The sequence below is a fragment of the Protomyces lactucae-debilis genome, assembly GCF_002105105.1.
Source record: "Protomyces lactucae-debilis strain 12-1054 chromosome Unknown BCR37scaffold_13, whole genome shotgun sequence".
In the NCBI taxonomy this organism is placed as follows: domain Eukaryota; kingdom Fungi; phylum Ascomycota; class Taphrinomycetes; order Taphrinales; family Protomycetaceae; genus Protomyces; species Protomyces lactucae-debilis.
In genome coordinates this window covers 148,725-164,743 of record NW_024468005.1, presented here as the reverse complement: position 1 = coordinate 164,743, position 16,019 = coordinate 148,725, and the positions used below count along the sequence as shown (strand labels likewise).

Below are 16,019 nucleotides of genomic sequence, written 5' to 3'. Positions count from 1 at the left end.
TTGAGTGTGCAGGGGTCAGCATCTATAGCTACAGAATACTCATCTATAGAATATCCATCTAGGTGGCAGCCTCAGCCAGCATCTTCCTGATGGCAGAGGCCATCTCTGTCCGCTTCACCGTCTCGCCCTCATTCGACTCGCCCGTCCCCAGCAGCTTCACCTTGACCGTTCCCTCAGCCAACTCCTCCTCCCCCAAGATCACACCCACGGGGATCCCAGACTTGTCGGCATACTCAAATTGCTGCCGTAGCTGTGGTTTGCGCTTATACACAAACTCCGCCTTGACTCCAGCTTCCCACAGCTCAGCACAGCAAGCCATACGTTCTTCAAGCAAGCCAGTCTTGCCAATAGCCATCACAAGGACTTCCACCTCATTACTGCGCATAGCTGTTGCACGCGCTCTCAGGAGGGAAAAGACACGTTCAACGCCAATGGAAATGCCGACGCAGGGAACACCTTGTTTCTTGCCGGTGAACATACCCACCAAGTGATCATATCGGCCACCAGCGGCAATACTGCCAACACCTACTGAGTCATCCTCGCTGCGGTCTGCATCCTTGTCGACCGGTTTGTTTGAAGGCATGGCCTTTGGTGCTGAAGCAGCCGTGACGGCTTCGTAAATAATGCCCGTGTAGTAATCCAATCCTCTTGCTAGACTCAAGTCGAATTTGATGCGTGGTAGGACATTCATGACTTTGAGGTACCGAAACAACGTCTCCATCTCAGCAAGACCCTCGGATGCCTTCTTACTAGAGGTGAGGCGGGCATCTTGTTGTAATTGCTGCAAGAGTGTGTGGTCACCAGAGAGGACGACATACTCGCCAATTTTATCCGCAGCTGCAGGATTCAAACCCTTCTCATCAATCATCTCCTTGCGTACATCTGACCAGGGTAGCTTGTCTAGCTTATCCACAGCCGATGAAATGGTCCGAGTCTTGTCATCCGGCACACCACACACCTCAAAGATACCATCGAGAATCTTGCGGTGATTGAGCTTGATGGTGAAATTTTGAATCTCCAAAGCCTCAAGCACCTCCTTTGTAATGCGCAAGACTTCAGCATCAGGTACCATACTCTCAAATGTCCCTGCAACATCGAAATCGCACTGATAGAACTCTCGCATCCTTCCTTTCGTCATGGCAGGTTGATCTCTTCGATAGACTTTTGCAATGTGAAAACGCTTGATGGACTGGACCTGTGGGTTCATGGCAAGCCATCGAGCAAAGGGTACCGTCAAGTCATACCGTAAGGAGCACAACTCACCACCTTGATCCTTCAAGTCGTAAATCAACTTACTATCCTCTCCATACTTGCCCGCCAATATCTCACGCAACTCAAAGACTGGTGTATCGAGCGTCACGCCGCCATGTGCTTTGAAGACACGCGTGATGGTGCTAAAGATTTGTTCTCGCAGAATCATATCCTTGTCACTCCAATCTTTTGTGCCTTTCGGTACTTTGAGCTGATACTTGGCTGCTTTGCTACTACTGCCGCTGCCGCTGCTGGTGGATGGTAGGGCCTTTTTGAGTTCAAGCAACGTAGAAATGGCTTCTTTTGTTTTATCATGCTGAGGCCCGTACGCTGCGTCTTCCTTGAGGCTGCGAACGAGTTTTGCCTGTTCTTCCATGGATGTGGACATGCTTCTATTGAAGTAGCGGGTGATGGAGATGGATGGGCGAGCTCGTAGGAGCAATCGCATGCAAAGGTCGTCAAATGTCGTCGTCGCAACAATTTTTCTACTCAAAAGGCAGCAAAGACAGAGAACAAGAGAATTGCTTGCATTATGTATACGGAGAAGCGGATAGACAGGCCTGCAAGAGTCGCACAGCAACCAGACTGTAGAACAGGCACGTCTATCGCAGTAAAAAAAGAATGTTCCATGGGTCATCAAAAAGTAAAAGGCGCCGTTCATTGTCATATCGTATCACCCGTACCGACGCAACACACTAGCTGTGATGTGACAGTAGCTGCTGCAACAAGGGATCCGATCGAGACTGCGCAGGGCCCTCATGCCGCTTCGTAGAAAACACATCAAGTGTCGGACACGTTCGCTTCCTGGATGGTGAAGCAGGCATACTACTCGCCCCGGAACTCGTTGTCGCATTGATACAGCGACCGGCCGTAATGCGCCAATCGCACTCCTCCTCGTCCAAGGCCGGTGGGCAAGCGAGCGTTGTTGGCATGTCTGGCGAGGATGGCGCACAGTCTGCGATACCTTCATCGGACCAGCGGACCTGTTTGCTCGGACCAGCCGATGGAAGCGCATCACCAGATCTGTCGATGGGAGAAGGTTGAGCTGGGTCCAGCGCCGGACTAGTACTGCTTTCATCGCTGGATGTAGATGGGAACCGGTCGCGAGAGGCGCTTTGCAGGGATGTGTCGAGGAAGGGTAGGAAGCGCCCTTGACCGAAAGCATAGGTGGATGGCTTGCTCATGCTGAAGGCGATGCGTTGTTGAGTGTTGAAGAGGAAAAGAGAGCGACAGGAGGAGAAGGAAGAGAGAGAAAACGGAGGGTACCTGCTAGGCCGCCAGTGTAGAAGAGTATAAGAAGATGAGTTGCTTGCTGATGGACAAGCGCCGGGGTTGCTCTCAGCTGGATGGTGTTGGTGAAGGGTGAGGGAGCTGATTTGCTGTTTGCTGCAGAGTTAAAAAGAGGCGACAGACAACGACGACATCATCTCGACACATCGCCCAGCATGCTCCCCTGTTACCCTTGTTTGGGCAAATCTCCAGGAGCAGAAGCAGCAGTGACATGCAGAGAGACCAGCCACGGCCTAGCTTCATGACTCCGAGTTGGACCTGCTCAAAGGCCCATTAGTTGTCATTACAGCTCATGCACAGGCCACCGCCCGTTTAGCCGACCGCAAATTCAGCCGACTCATCTCGGAAGGACTTCGCTCTTTTGCTGCGTGCAGCGTATACAGATATCTGGCTGCTGCTTGATGCTATCTCTACAAGAGGCTATCAATCTGGGCTCGAGCCAAATTCTTCATGACTCATGAGATGACTGCTTGATGATCTCTGGACACTAAGTCAGCGTCACGCTTAGACAAGTATCTTGCCATGGTGAATTGGCTGGTACTTGCGTTTGCAAACCCAATGTGGGTGTCTCTTGCCCAAAGAGAGCCTGGGAATTGCCAAAGCAAGTAATAGGGTTTTTGAGACTTGTGAACAATCATGTGTCAAGGTGAACCACAATGACTCGTCCTTTGCTTTATGGATATGTGAACGATCGAGCATCTATGCAATCTTCTCCACAACCACCCATCAGAATCTACGAGGCAGTCTATCCTCTTCCAGAATGATTCCATACACCACTACACAACAAACAACAGGCGTGCCTCGCTTCGTGATCGACTGCGAACTCCTCGTTCCAAGCATCACCAAGAAGCAGCTGGCTCAGATACAGAAGGCCTCTTCACCACACAAGGTTGTGCCTGGTGTGACTTTCATGAAAGACGACATTCACCTGGCTTTCTACATCTCTCCCCGCCCAGGCAACTTCATCAGCAATTGGCAAAAAAGAACAAGGTTCAATTGGCTTCTGAAGCCATTCAACGAAGCATCGTCTGCGTGTTTGAAGAGAGTCCTTTGCGTCGACAAGAGAATTTCAACCATGACCATCAAGTTCGCGAGACTGATGGCTCAAGGGTATTTCAAAACTGGTTACACGGCGAATCGGGATTCTCGCGCAACTCGTGCCCGCCTTGAATTGCCAGCATCAGGCCAAACTCAACTTGCTCATCAAATCACGCTTCACAGGCGCAGAATTTACTACCACTTGCGACTTTTGGTTGAGGTGGTCTCGGTGACCCTTTACGCTTAGTCTTGACGTTCTCTTCACTGTCTCAGTATGGTAAGCTCAGCGAGCGTGTGCGAGTTCTTCCTCTGACGTGTTTCTGCGCTTCCTTCCCCGCAACAGGCGCTCGAGGATCCGGCTTGACGAGCACCGCGAGGCTGCAATGCTCTCGTGATCCGAGCTTGCAGCTATTCGCCTTTGTAAAATAGAGTGAAACACGCGTTCCCGGTCGGCTTGTTGTGCGGTAATGTTTTCAATGAGTCTTTGCTCGCGCTCGCTGAGTCGCAGCTCGCCCTCAGTCAGTCGTTGCTCGCGCTCACCAAGTCGCAGCTCGTGCTCACCAAATCGCAGCTGGTGCTCATTCAGTCGCAGCTCGTGCTCAATCAGTCGCTCGCTAAGTCGCAGCTCGTGCTCATTCAGTCGCTGCTCGCGCTCAATCAGTCGCTCGCTAAGTCGCAGCTCGACATTGGCCTTGTGCCACTTCACCTGCAGCGCATCTCTGAGCCTGAGTTCGTGGCGACTGCCCTGATTGAGGTTAAGCTCAACAGGCCTGAAGGAGCACGAGCTGCGACTTAGCGAGCGACTGATTGAGCGCGAGCAAAGACTCATCAAAAACCTTACCGCACAACAAGCCGACCGGGAACGCGTGTTTCACTCTATTTTACAAAGGCGAATAGCTGCAAGCTCGGATCATGAGAGCATTGCAGCCTCGCGGTGCTCGTCAAACCAATACGACGCAGTACTGCATGCTTTGGACGTGAAAAGCAGTATCTACTGTCATGTCCTGGTTGAGCAAGAGCTTGCGCTCCTAAGGCAAGCCTTGATGAACTGGGATCCGCCAGTATTCACCAATGAAAGTGTTAAGACGGATTTTATGATCGATTACTTGAATGCCAATGGTTGGGCAGCGCCTGGCCTGGCATTCATATCTGTGCGGTCTCACAGGCTACGAGTCACAGTCCACAACGCCGATCCCCCACTTGTTCTGACGTGTGCGTCCGACATTGGCCTTGTGCCACTTCACCTGCAGCGCATCTCTGAGCCTGAGTTAGTGGCGACTGCCCTGATTGAGGTTAAGCTCAACATGTGAAGACTGGGCTCGAAGGGGATTGACGGAGGTACGTTGGAAGCTGAGACGTCAGCACGAGGTACGAGGCAGAGCTGGTCGAGTCTACTTCGGAGACACTAGACAACAAGACTGTTAGGTAGTAGCAATTCTACCTGTGTACGAAGTTGGTGAATGAAGAACAAGGCAGCAGAAGGCTGTCCTTTTATCTTCATCAGACGAGAACTAGAAGCAAGAAAGACAAGAGGTAGAACCCATAAAAGAGTAAGACAAGAAACAGGGCCAAAGTACCAAAGACTGTGGGCGACGTCTAGCCAGACGCGCGAAGAGACAAGAGATGTCTCAGATTGGTCAGGCGAGAATAAGAGACTTGAGCCAGAAGAAAGCAAGCAACTTGTTGAAGATGCTGAACGGGTTGCTCCATGAGCTAGATGGCGAGGTCTAGATCGGTCGCTGTGGTTGTGCACAGAAGGATAGCCGCGAGATGTAACCAGGGGTTTCAGGTGGTGAGACATCTGAAAAGACATCTGAAACCAGAATAGGACTTTGGTCAGTCAGTCCGTGACACAACAGGCCTACACTAGTGGACCGGCGCCAGGCTATCTTAGAGCTGCTGGCATTCAATGTATCGAAGGGTTCGCCTCCGCCGCCGTTCGTCCTGCTTGAGGATATGGAGACGACGTTTGCCTTCTACTACATTGAAGCGCCTAGCAAGATTGGCCTTATGGAGATGCCTGATCATGGCTCCACATTTGCCATGTTCGCCGCAGCCCTTGACCCGCCAGCTGGTCTGGCTCACTTGCCTCTGATGCAGCGGGTAGGCATGGAGTATCCTGACAGGCGCATGCAAGGAGGAGGCGGAGGGGTTGTCGAAGAAGAGGACGTCGCCAACATGTATGAGTTCTATGATGAATTGCCCAAATCGCGTCAGCAGGAATTGGACATTCAGCATGGTCTCGCATCATTTTTCAATGTGAGACCATCACTTTTCAAAGTGGAATGGGTTGAGGTGGTTCGGTGACCTTTTACGCTTAGTCTTTACGTTCACTTCACTATCTCATTATGGTAAGCTCGGCGAACGTGTGCAATTTCTTCCTCTGACGTGTTTCTGCGCTTCCTTCCTCGCAACAGGCGCTCGAGGAGCCGGCGAGGCTGATCGTGATCGTGATCGAGGTACTCTCTCTTGATACGGTTGCTTTGCTAGACTTCTGTTGCGTGACCGACTCGTGCTGGACCGACGTCGTCTGTTCCTGCGCGGAGATCGAGAACGAGTGCGAGAAGAGGAAGGCCAACGTCGTCCGTGACTTCAACGAGCCCCTCGAACGGAACTGGTAAGCCGCTTTGTACAGCTTGCATCGGAAAGCCTGCCTCGTGTTGGTCTCGGCGATCGTGGTCGCGACCTGGATCTCGAGCGACTGCTGGACGGCGTTCGCCGTCTCGAGCGTCTGTGTCTTGGTCTGCTCCTTGACCTTGAAGGTAAACGCCAGTAGGACCTTCAAGTCCGTAATCTTGTTTCTGCAACATTGCGAGAGTCGGTAGTAGCGTCGAAACGAAGGCCAGACCGAGGGTGGCAGGAGTAATTGGGAAAGAAGGGTGTTGTCTTGATTGACGCATGAACCGAGTTGTTGTATGCAAATTCGGCTCTTGACAAGAGCTTGACCCAATTGTGTTGATTGGCGTTTGTGAAACAACGAAGGTATTGTTCCAGAGGGGAGTTCGTTCGCTCTGTCTGGCCATCTGTTTGCGGGTGATTCGCGATGGACAGATGTGCCTTGACAGCAGGGTCGAAGTGACCAAGAAACGCTTTCCAGAACGAAGAGACAAAGACTGAGCCACGATCCGAGACAATATCGTGCGGCATACCATGATAGGAGAAGATTATGTCCATGAACAGCGCTGCGAAGCCTGCTGCGTCTGTGGCTTCATTGTAAGAAATGAAATGAGCCATCTTGGTGAGGCGATTGACGACAACGAGAATAGAGTCGAAAGAGTCTGAAGTCGGCAGCTTGACAATGAAGTCCAGCGAGATAGACGACCAAGGAGCCTTTGGGATAGTTAGAGGTCGCAGCAAACCGTAAGCCTTGTGGCGAGGTGCCTTGGCGCGAGCACACGTATCGCAAGTGGCGACGTAATCGTGGATGTAAGCGCGCATTGACGGCCAATAGTATTGCCGAGAGACAAGGTTGAGGGTTTTGGTCCCCAATGACCGGAGATAGGCGAGTCATAGTATTGCTGGAGATTAGCCAGCTTGGGGGAGGCGTCGGCAGGGATGTACACACGATCTTTGTAGAAGAGGAGACCGTTGTTCAAAGAAAAATGCTGGTCAGCAGTCTGATGTGATGCATCGGAGGGCGCTGGCGAAGCAGGACGGCTTGACGTCGAGGAAGAAGATCCTGAGAGTGCCTTGAGAGCTTCTTGAGCCAGTGGGTCTGCGGTATACGCTGCCGTGATGCGAGCACGGAAATCGTCGTCCGGGATACTTGGACTCGATGAAGAAGTGGTGATTTGTCTTGAAGTTGACGAAGTCCGAAGAGAGACAGGCGTAAGTGAAAATTGCCCTGGCTTGAAGAGTGTTATAGTGCGAGTTGATTGACGATCCCCCTCTGAAGGCCGGAGATCCTCGCGACGGCTGAGTGCATCAGGTTTAGCTTGTTGAGCACCCGGCCGATGGACCATGCTGTAGCTGAACCTAGACAAGAATGAGAAGTCTGATCGTGTTGAAGTATTCCAGATTCTTGTGATCGGTGAAGACAGTGACAGCATGTGTGGAACCTTCCAGATATTGACGCCATGCTTTGAAGCAGTCTAGAATTGCCAACAACTCCTTGTCGTAGATTGGGTAGTTGCATTCTGGAGGCGAGAAGGTGCGGCTGTGGAAAGCAACAGGACGAAGGATGTCGTCCTTGTCGGCGTGAGAGAGGACACATCCGAGCGCGAAGTCGCTAGCGTCAGTCTCAATGACCACAGGCTTGTCAGCGTCGAAGTCGACGAGGATAGGAGCTGATGAGAACATAGACTTGAGGTAAGTGGATGCCGTGGTCGCCTGATCGTGAGCGCATAGAGAGGCTTGGCGATCTTGCTGTAGTTGGACATGAAGCGACGATAGTAATTGGCGAAACCACAGAATACTTGCACATCATGAACTGACTTTGCTTGAGGCCAATTGGCGACAGAGGCGACTTTGACAGGGTCCATGCCAATGCCGGTGGGAGAAATGACATATCCAAGAAATTCGACAAAGTCGACATCGGAGAGACACTTTTCTGCCTTGATAAAGAGATTGTGTTTATCAAGAACTTTGAAAGCGGAAACAACATGCTCAGTGTGCTCGTCCTGCCTTTGAGAGAAGATGAGGATATCATCAAGACAGCAGACGACGAACTTGTCGAGAAAAGGCTGAAGCACGGTGTCCATCAAAGTCTGGAAAGAGGCGGGAGCATTTGTCAATTCAAACGGCATAACGTTGTACTGGTAGTGCCCGTAACGGGTCTTGAACGCAGTCTTCCATTCATCACCTGGTGCAATGCGCAATAAATTGTAAGCGCCGCGCATGTCAAACTTGGTGAAAATCTTGGCATGGTGCAATTGATCCAAGGTTTCAGAGATGAGAGGAAGAGGAGCCCGATTCTTGACGGTGATAGCATTGAGGCCGCGATAGTCGATACAGAGACGCAGAGACCCGTCCTTCTTTTTGAAAAAACGGGCAGATGCGCCAGCTGAACTTTCGGAGACAGAAATATTGCCAAGTTTGAGCTGTTCGTCCAAGTATTCCTTGAGTATCTTCAATTCCTCCGCACTCATGGGATAGAGCGCGGTTGATGGAGGCGAAGCATTTTGCGCCAAGGAAATCTTGTGGACGTAAGAAGCATTGTCGGGAAGGCGAGCGGCTTTGATCTTGGAGAAGATCCTGAGAAGGACGTGATATTTGTCCGGTATCGCGCGTAGCAGGTCTGGTTCGACGTCGGAATGGAGGTCGGCGAGATTGATGCAGAGAACATCGTGAGATTTTGCTAGGCGAGCGAAAGACTTGAGCGACACCATGTGGATTTGCATGACGTTGGCATTGTCTGGAGGCGCGGCTTTATGTGCGCCTTACACGAGGCCGGGAACTGAACGGTGGATGCAGTCCAATCGATAACAGGATTGTGCTTTGCAAGCCAAGTGGTGCCAAGAATGAGATCGAAGCCAGAAAGCTCTGCAACGACGAAGTGTTGGCATTCTTGGTGGTTACCAATGGTCATGCGAAGGGGAGACGTGTATTGAGAGGCAGACTCGAGTTCCTTGCCCGTAAAGCCTCTCAGCGGGATTGCGCTGTCAAGGGTCACGGTCGGAAAACGGCCTCGATTCACACAAGTCGCGACGGCACTGAGTTCAACATCAACACTCTGTCCAGAGCGAGAGGGTCTTTGGACTCGATGCAACGCTACTTTGAGACGTATCTCTGGTGAAACTCGTGGCAAGTCTGATGAAGCCCGTCTGCGCATCACACTGCGCCGCTGCAATCACTTGACTCCATCGATCAGACATGCAAGCGGCTTGAGCAAAAAACTTGTACGGCGCTGGTATTGTTTCATCTAAAGCGCCACTTGTAAATGGATCTTCAGCTGCTCAAAGGCCCTTAGCGTGCTCCTCACTTGTAATCAGCGTACTTTCGTACATCTATTTCGTTATTCATACAGCATGTTGCAACGGGGCAAGCAGTACGTGAATACAATGCGCAAGTCTCTGAATTTACATCAACTACAAGCAACTTTGATAAGGCAAACAGCATTGTTACGAGTAAGGAGCAGAGTAGAGGCTTATGTCCCCTATGAAGACGACTCAGGGGTCATCATCACACGAAAGCACGCAATACGTGTCAGAGAGGTGCACTAGCAAGTCAAGACATGTGACTGGGTACTCGACTGCTCATCACATTGAACCAAGAGTTTCCCATCCCTAGAGGACAATGGTACTGCTCTTTCAACTCGATTCCTAGGCTACTTCCACGACTCCACGAGTCAGTGCTGCAGCCTCCAAACCCATTCCTAGGCTGCTGCCAGGAGTTCCGCGGGATTTGTGTCAGATTTGAATGAACTTGGAGATTCTGCGGGATGAGTGAGTATCTCCTGATGAGCTCTGACTCCTGGAAGCAACCTAGGAATCGGGTTCAAAGAGCTGCAGCGTTGTCATCTAGGGACTAGTAACTTTCGGCTCAACGTGCATGCGATATGAACCACAAGTAGGTCTGACATCCTGCACCCAACTTCGAGTCCCGCAGAACCTCGAATCTCATTGAAAACTGAAAAAATCGGCGTCTCGTCGGGCATCTTCCCCCTGAAAGCTTGGCACATGGACTTCCGCTTTGCTAGTGAGCAAATTTGCACCCGAGTCTATGCTACACCACATGCAGAAATTTACACGTCACTTGATACGTGCCCTTTGGGACCGTACTTGCTCGGGAGCACCATTGGCACTTAAAAGGGGGTGACCCGCCTGCTATGCTTCTTTGCAGGGAACCCTCGTCAGGGCACGCCAGACTTGGTGATCAAGAATCTTCAGTCGTCACACCTGCTTACTTGTCAACATTGACGATGTTTGCTGTTGTATCGCGCTTCATCAATCTGCAGATGATGCTCTTTCTCTTGCTTTCGCACCTCGTCGCACACGTTTTACCCGGCTGTTTCTCTTCCAAGTGCGAAGATCATGAGCGACCAAGCCATAAGTCATCAGACACAACATTCTCCTCTCGTCGCGTTGAGTTGATACTCTACAAAGCTGTGCCGGCTGGGGGTCAGGAAGTGTGCGAGCAAAAGTGCCGGGAGGAGTTCATGGATCGATACATGTTTGGCTTGGGTGTCGATGCAGAAATTGTGGCCACCCACTGCAACCTTGGTTGGGTATCTTTCTCTCTGCGAGAACCGGTGGCTGTCATGGATCTGAGATTTGATACAGACGCCTTCAACCAGCTTTGGCCCATGTTCAAGAAAGGAAAGATGCCAGCCGACAAATTCCAGGCTTCTAGCTCGACCGGGAACGAAGACGATTGTCCCGATTCGCTTTTGAATAGGGTCATGGAATCTGTATTGCCAATTGGTATGACAGCAGCAATGGCGTATGCTCGTCCTGGTCACTCCACTACTTCAACGGTGTCAATGAGCGTAGCGGGGATTACTGCGAGTGCAGCTGCGGATGCTTATAAAAAGAAGTGCGCTAAGAAGAAGAAACCCAAAACACAAAAAGTCTGCCTGTGTCATGTTGGCGCTGTTGTTGAGGAGTTACTCGTGCCAAGGCCCGGCTTTGAGGAAGACGACAATGAATGCGAGCCTGAAACTTTTGTCGATCGATTTACGCGTCAACAATGGACCATCCTCGAGAAGGACAATAGGAAAGCGTCTGCGGGAGCACCGGTCGTATACAATCAAAATCGACCACGTCCCACTTATGAACAATATGTGCGATCGCAGCCCGCTAGTATCGTTCGTGGGGAATATCGTTTTACTTTCTTGGCAGCCAAGTACTGGTCGTGGCGCACTCGTAGGCCTCTGCCAAACGCGATAACTGCCCAGACGATGCACACGATCGGCACTACATGCACGACAATCATAATGGATGCTCAAGGAATTGCGCAAGTGGAAGAGACGACGGTCGAAGTAGGCGACTGGCCGGTAGAGATTACCTGACGATTCGCAATCTCGTAGGTCTGCTCCCTAATTGGCGACGCTCGCTAATCCGGCATTGACTAGTCCTTCTATTCATAGCCTCGTAGGCTACATTTCAGACCTTTCTAAGCGCGGTCGCTATTGTCGCTCTGATTGCTGAGTGGGATGTCCTTAGCAAGCTGGTCAAAGAAAAGCGCAATCCAGAAGGTCAACAGACTGACGCTTGATGATGCCTGAAAAGTGTAGAGTAGAGCAGTAACAAACATTCAGATGTACAGTATGCTTGCAATTGGATGTCGCCACGCACGCCAGAACTTCGCAAGCCCAAGATTTCATGCAGTTTGAAGGCTCGCACAGGTGGAGTAAAGCAAATGAGGGTCTCTACAAAGCACCAAACTATAGAAAGAAGAAGAAACAGCAGGGTCAAAAGCCCCCTACTGCTTGTAAGTACCAATAATGCAGTGCGATGCGTGCTTCTCAAGGGTTCCCGGTGCATGCATCATCTCAAAGGCCTCGGTACACTCACGACCAGCTTGCAACATGAGTGACTGCACACCACCTGGGTGATCCTCCAAAAACTCCGTCACATCCAATACTTTACCACGCACAGCAAGCCACACGTCATCCTTCGACTTGTGCTTTGCCACTTCCTCAAGGGTATATTCCTTGTCTGTGGATTGCTTCTCAGCCTTCTCACTCACCGCTTCCGTCACGGCATCAGATTGGCCCTGTGGCTGCTGCTGAGCTTGAGCAACTGCAGCACCACCTTCAGCAAAGGAAATGTTGATGGATTTGGTGTTTGGGTCAATGGACAAGTTGATGTGGTTTGAGATTTGTCCCAATCGAGCAGCAGCACTCTGACCGGAAGAGAGTTTTTGCAACAAGGCAGACGAAGCAGACGCACCAGCCACACGACCAAACACCACACAACCGAGCAATGAAGAGCCACCGAGACGATTGGCACCGTGCACGCCACCAGCGAGTTCACCACAGGCAAAGAGACCATCGATAGGTTTACCATTCTCTGCAATGACTTCCGACTTGTCGTTGATTTCAACACCACCCATCGTGTAGTGCAACACAGGCTCCATGAGTGCCACGTGCCAAAGATCATCTTCCATGGTGTAGGGTGCATTGTGGAAGAATCGCTTGTTCCAAGGGTCCTTCTCCTTGCCTGCTGCAATATCAGTGTACTTTTTGAAGGTCTCTGCAAGGTGTTCTGGAGAGCAACCAATCTCCTTGGCAACATCAGCACCCGAGGTGAACTTCTTCATGAGACGACGCTCCGTGTAGTGCTTGCAGTGCCACTCAATAGCCTTGGTAGACTTGCCGTTGAGAATGAGACGAATGGGGAACTTGTTCTTGTTCATCATACCAGTAACATAGTCACGGTGACCCAACTCATCACAGAATCGGTCACCATTGGCATCCAGCAAGATACCACCTGAACCGCGCAGTGCCTCAGCAGCAAGGAACTTGACTTTAGCCTTGGGATCGGTTGGGTCAACGAGACCGGTTGGGTGGACTTGGACTTTTTCCATGTCAATGGCTTTACCACCAATCGACATGATCATCTTGTGACCATCACCGGTGCAGTGGTTGCCGTTGGTGGTTGACAGACCCATGAGTTCAGGTCGGTGCTTCTCCAACAAAGAGTTGCTGCCAAAGTCTGCAGCGTACCCGCCCGTTGCCAAGACAACAGGACCGAGATCCTTGTACTGCTTTCCCTTAAACTCATACTCCACACCGACGACCTTGTCACCTTCCTTGAGGAGCTGTGTGACACGTGCCTTTTTGATGATTTTGACGCGTTCTGGCATTTGCTCAGCGAGATCCTCCATCTTCTCCATGAGGGCATAGGTGATTTCCATACCGGGAAACATTTCGGTGTTGGAACGGTGGGTGCGGACTTCCGAGTGACCACCGAGACGCGCAACTTGGTCGAGACCCAAGCCGAATTTGTCCTGCAGCCATTCGACACCCGAGGCAGATTGGTAGGTCAGGACTTTAATGAGGTCAGGACGAGCGAGATCGCGTGCAGACTTGACGGTATCATTGAAGAAGAGTTCTGCTGAGTCTGGCACCTTGAGCTTTGCCTGTGTACGTGTGAGTGCACCGTTGATGCCAGAGGTGGCTTTTGTGGAGTTGCCACCGAAGAAACCATTCTTGTCAAGGACAAGGACACTGCCGCCCTGTTCGATGATTGTGTGTGCGGCGGAGAGACCTGCGAGTGCTCCGCCTACGACGATGACATGGTTAGGTGAGAGGGACATGTTGGTTGTGGTTTGGAATCTGGGAGAAGGATCCCGGGAGTTGAGGTGAGTCTGAGTCTGGGGAAGGGGAAGCGGGGAGGAAGCAGCAGCCAATGGGAACAGCGCCGAAGCACATGCAAAGGGCAGTCACAGATGAGTAATAGTGGCAGTAGCAGTGGTAGCAGTGGTAGCAGCACTGGAAGCAGTAGCAGGAGAGAGGCTGATGAGCTGCTGGGTAGATCTGCTTCTCTACTCGCGTATCTGCAAATGGAATACATAATAGATGCTGACATAATACGATCTCCGCCTGTGATCCGCAGCAGCAGTCACGTCTACACCCAGTCACCCATGTCCAAGCTCAACTTCACCTGCGATCTCTGCAGAAAAAGCTATGCACGCATCCATGACCTAGATGCCCACCTCAGCAGCTTCGACCACCTGCACAACGAACGCAGGAAGACACTCCGTCAGGTCCATTCACGCACAGCTCCATCCACAAGCAGCCAGGACGATGGCATGCTCAAAGTCCTCTCCGTGACACCTGCTCCTGCTGCTAAGAAGCATAAATCAGGTGGCTTCAAGAGTGCATTTGGCCTCACTTCAAGGCCACGCTCAACCACGCCTGAAACAACCGCTCAAGAAGACACATCAGGCTTATACGACCCACGATTCCCGACAATGGGCTGGGACTGAATGCTATGCTATGCTATGCTCTGCTCTACTTGAACAACACGGCATTATCCAGCTCTCCCTTCTCCCGCTGGCTCAACACCTTCTTCTGCTTCAAATCCTCCGTCTGTGCACGACGAGACTTGTACGCCTCTGCCTTTTCCTGTCGCTGCTCCCTCCGCACCACATTGGGAGAGACATATTCCTTATTCTCATAAATCAATGGACCACCGAAACTTCCCTCAAGCACACAAATCAGCGTCATGCAGAACCGTGGGCCAACCTCAATCAGCTCAATCTCCGTCTCACCCTTTGCAGCTTTCCGTTTTGTGCCATCTTCAAGCACGCCGTCTTTCGCTTGTGTCTCTGCAATTTGATAATTTCGAAACCAAATCTTATTGTCGGCAATCGTCAACGTCAAGATATGATCCACAAAAGGTTTGCTCCGCCGAGCACCCTTGGGCACACCGAATTGTTGCTGTAGCAATTCCTGCAGTACTCGAAAGTGTGGTTTCGTTTGAAACGTACTATCAAAACTCAAAATCGGTCGGGAGCCTTTCAGACAGTTGCCAGTGAGATTCAACTCATCCATGGTATGCAAATTCTGAATGTGCAGCTTGAATGAAGGTCCGTTGGGTGGTTTTGACAACCAAACGTATAGATCCTGGTGTTTCCTCGCTTCAAAAAACATGATATTGTTGCAATTATACAGCTCCGCCACTTCATTCAGCTGGAACAGCTTCTGCTTCGTATCGAGCTTTGTATCCTTCTTTGAGTGTGGAATCAAGGCCGTCAAGTCATTGATGAGGAATCGATGGCGCGCTGTGATCCCGCGTGATGAGAGAATCAGCACTTTTTGCTTCACCGGCTTGAAGCCACCTTCTTCCACTTCTTCTGCGGTGCGATTGGCGCCTTTCTTGGCTTGTAGCTTGTAGAGCGATGCCATGATATATGGATGTATGGCTGTCTCTGAATTGGTCGCGCAAAAAAGTAAAGTCGCATTCGGTCGCACGCAAGGAAGCAGACAGCTGCAACGACCAAGGACACGAGGTCTACAGCGACAACGGACATGTTCTCCCTGTTTAGACAGTTCGGTGCCTTGTCACTGCACAGAACACCTCTTGCACAACCATGCCAAGTACGGACAAAAGCGACCCTGAATCAAATCATGAAGGGCGCAAGACGGCATGAAGTCCTGATCAAACGGCCTTCTCCCAACCTCCTCAGCAATCCCTTTAAGAAGGGCGTTTGCAATAAAGTCTATACTGTATGTCTTATTGGATTGAAGTATATCGCTAATAGCAGACGAAACCCAAGAAACCCAATTCGGCGGTACGCAAAGTCGCGCGAGTGAAGCTATCCACCGGCAAGTTCGTCATTGCTTATATCCCCGGTGAAGGCCATAATTGCCAAGAACATTCGGTTGTGTTGGTGCGTGGTGGCAGAGTACAAGATTTACCAGGTGTGCGGTATCATATTGTACGAGGCTCCAATGACCTCGGCGGTGTTGCGAATCGAGTCAAGGCACGGAGTAAGTATGGCACGAAGAAGCCCAAGGTAGACAAATGAGTTTCACATAGGCCATCTTCATG

General features: G+C 51.1%; 9 protein-coding genes across 9 annotated transcripts; 5 read left to right on the top strand and 4 right to left on the bottom strand.

Moving 5' to 3' along the window:
* Positions 1-58: 58 nt before the first annotated feature.
* Positions 59-1,627, bottom strand: BCR37DRAFT_348805 (mitochondrial and cytoplasmic histidine-tRNA ligase Hrs1; the record flags this gene model as incomplete). The annotated part of the gene is made up of 1 exon (XM_040867872.1): positions 59-1,627. One exon carries the CDS (start codon positions 1,625-1,627, stop codon positions 59-61), a length of 1,569 nt encoding a protein of 522 aa, XP_040724270.1.
* A 319-nt stretch (positions 1,628-1,946) lies between these two features.
* Positions 1,947-2,435, bottom strand: BCR37DRAFT_393746 (uncharacterized protein; the record flags this gene model as incomplete). Its single annotated transcript, XM_040871351.1, has 1 exon — positions 1,947-2,435. One exon carries the CDS (start codon positions 2,433-2,435, stop codon positions 1,947-1,949), a length of 489 nt encoding a protein of 162 aa, XP_040724269.1.
* A 2,085-nt stretch (positions 2,436-4,520) lies between these two features.
* On the top strand, positions 4,521-5,000 carry BCR37DRAFT_381044 (uncharacterized protein). The gene has a single exon (XM_040869604.1). The coding sequence runs from the start codon at positions 4,623-4,625 to the stop codon at positions 4,887-4,889; it is 267 nt and encodes an 88-aa protein (XP_040724268.1). The 5' UTR covers positions 4,521-4,622; the 3' UTR covers positions 4,890-5,000.
* On the top strand, positions 4,885-5,298 carry BCR37DRAFT_381041 (uncharacterized protein). Its single transcript, XM_040869603.1, has one exon. It carries the CDS (start codon positions 5,040-5,042, stop codon positions 5,289-5,291), a length of 252 nt encoding a protein of 83 aa, XP_040724267.1. The 5' UTR covers positions 4,885-5,039; the 3' UTR covers positions 5,292-5,298.
* Positions 5,299-10,345: 5,047 nt separating this feature from the next.
* On the top strand, positions 10,346-11,527 carry BCR37DRAFT_393742 (uncharacterized protein; the record flags this gene model as incomplete). Its single annotated transcript, XM_040871350.1, has 1 exon — positions 10,346-11,527. The coding sequence occupies one exon, from the start codon at positions 10,346-10,348 to the stop codon at positions 11,525-11,527; it is 1,182 nt and encodes a 393-aa protein (XP_040724266.1).
* Positions 11,528-11,841: 314 nt separating this feature from the next.
* BCR37DRAFT_66331 (putative OSM1-fumarate reductase) lies at positions 11,842-13,947 on the bottom strand. Its single transcript, XM_040872425.1, has one exon. The coding sequence runs from the start codon at positions 13,777-13,779 to the stop codon at positions 11,941-11,943; it is 1,839 nt and encodes a 612-aa protein (XP_040724265.1). The 5' UTR covers positions 13,780-13,947; the 3' UTR covers positions 11,842-11,940.
* A 159-nt stretch (positions 13,948-14,106) lies between these two features.
* On the top strand, positions 14,107-14,451 carry BCR37DRAFT_388110 (uncharacterized protein; the record flags this gene model as incomplete). Its single annotated transcript, XM_040870591.1, has 1 exon — positions 14,107-14,451. One exon carries the CDS (start codon positions 14,107-14,109, stop codon positions 14,449-14,451), a length of 345 nt encoding a protein of 114 aa, XP_040724264.1.
* A 12-nt stretch (positions 14,452-14,463) lies between these two features.
* BCR37DRAFT_66002 (Brix domain-containing protein) lies at positions 14,464-15,699 on the bottom strand. Its single transcript, XM_040872424.1, has one exon. The coding sequence runs from the start codon at positions 15,371-15,373 to the stop codon at positions 14,477-14,479; it is 897 nt and encodes a 298-aa protein (XP_040724263.1). The 5' UTR covers positions 15,374-15,699; the 3' UTR covers positions 14,464-14,476.
* On the top strand, positions 15,497-15,996 carry BCR37DRAFT_348746 (ribosomal protein S12/S23-domain-containing protein; the record flags this gene model as incomplete). Its single annotated transcript, XM_040867870.1, has 2 exons — positions 15,497-15,694; positions 15,733-15,996. 2 exons carry the CDS (start codon positions 15,497-15,499, stop codon positions 15,994-15,996), a joined length of 462 nt encoding a protein of 153 aa, XP_040724262.1.
* Between the last annotated feature and the right edge of the window lie 23 nt (positions 15,997-16,019).